This window comes from Corapipo altera, unplaced genomic scaffold (genome assembly GCF_003945725.1).
Source record: "Corapipo altera isolate COAL_440 unplaced genomic scaffold, ASM394572v1 60370, whole genome shotgun sequence".
NCBI lineage: Eukaryota > Metazoa > Chordata > Aves > Passeriformes > Pipridae > Corapipo > Corapipo altera.
The window spans coordinates 2220-3172 of NW_020886260.1; the positions used below are offsets into that span (position 1 = coordinate 2220).

Here is a 953-nt window from a genome sequence, read left to right on the forward strand (position 1 = left end):
CCCCGTGCCCCCCCAGGCAGCCTGTCGAGCAGCCCCGAGGACATGTCGGCCGAGGACGGGCGCGAGACGTCGTCGGGGATCGAGGTGGAGGCGTCGGACGCGAGCCTGAGCCTGACGGGCTCGGCCAGCCTGAGCCTGACTCAGAGCTCCTCGGAGCCGGCGGCGCCCGCGGGGGGCACGCGGGGGGGACCCCGCGGGGACACCGACAGCGACAGCTCCGGGGAGCGCGACTCGGACAGCATGGACGACACCGGCCACTACTCCATCCCCGAGGAGGAGCCGCGCGGCGACGGCGACGAGGACGAGGAGGAGGAGGAGGAGGAGGAGGAGGAGGAAGAGGAGGAGGAGCGGCGCCGCTCCCGCCGGCGCTCCCTGCGCAAGCGGCCGCCCCACGAGCGCGACTCGTCGGACGAGGAGCAGGCGCTGGAGGACTGGGTGGCCTCGGAGACGTGGGCGCTGCCGCGGCCGCGCTGGAGGGCGATCCCGGCCCTGCGCCAGCGCCAGCTCGGCTCCTGCGCCCGCTTCGTGCCCGAGGCGTGCGGGGCCCGGCTGTTCGTGCAGCGGTTCCGGCTCCAGCACGGCCTGGAGGGGCACACGGGCTGCGTCAACACCCTGCACTTCAACCAGCGCGGCACCCGCCTGGCCAGCGGCTCCGACGACCTCAAGGTGCTCGTCTGGGACTGGCTCCGGCGCAGGCCCGTCCTCCAGTTCGACAGCGGCCACAAGAGCAACGTCTTCCAGGTGGGAATGGGGGGGGGGATAGAGTGGGAATGGGTGTGGGGAGGGGCACGGGGAGGGTGCTGAGGGCACGAGAGGAACATCTTCCAAGTGGGAATGGGGGGGAGATAGAGCAGGAATGGGTGTGGGAATGGGCACGGGGAGGGTGCTGAGGGCACAGGAGCAACATCTTCCAGGTGGGAATGGAGGGGGGATATGGTGGGGAATGGGTGTGG

At 71.9% G+C, this 953-nt stretch overlaps 1 protein-coding gene across 1 annotated transcript in view; it reads left to right on the forward strand.

The window, feature by feature from the left end:
- Positions 1–42: 42 nt before the first annotated feature.
- LOC113941100 (DDB1- and CUL4-associated factor 8-like) overlaps positions 43–953 on the forward strand; it is a 3624-nt gene continuing 2713 nt past the window's right edge. Inside the window, exon 1 of the mRNA XM_027632256.1 lies at positions 43–741. Coding sequence (XP_027488057.1) covers positions 43–741 — 699 coding nt within the window. The remainder of the gene's footprint in view (positions 742–953) is intronic.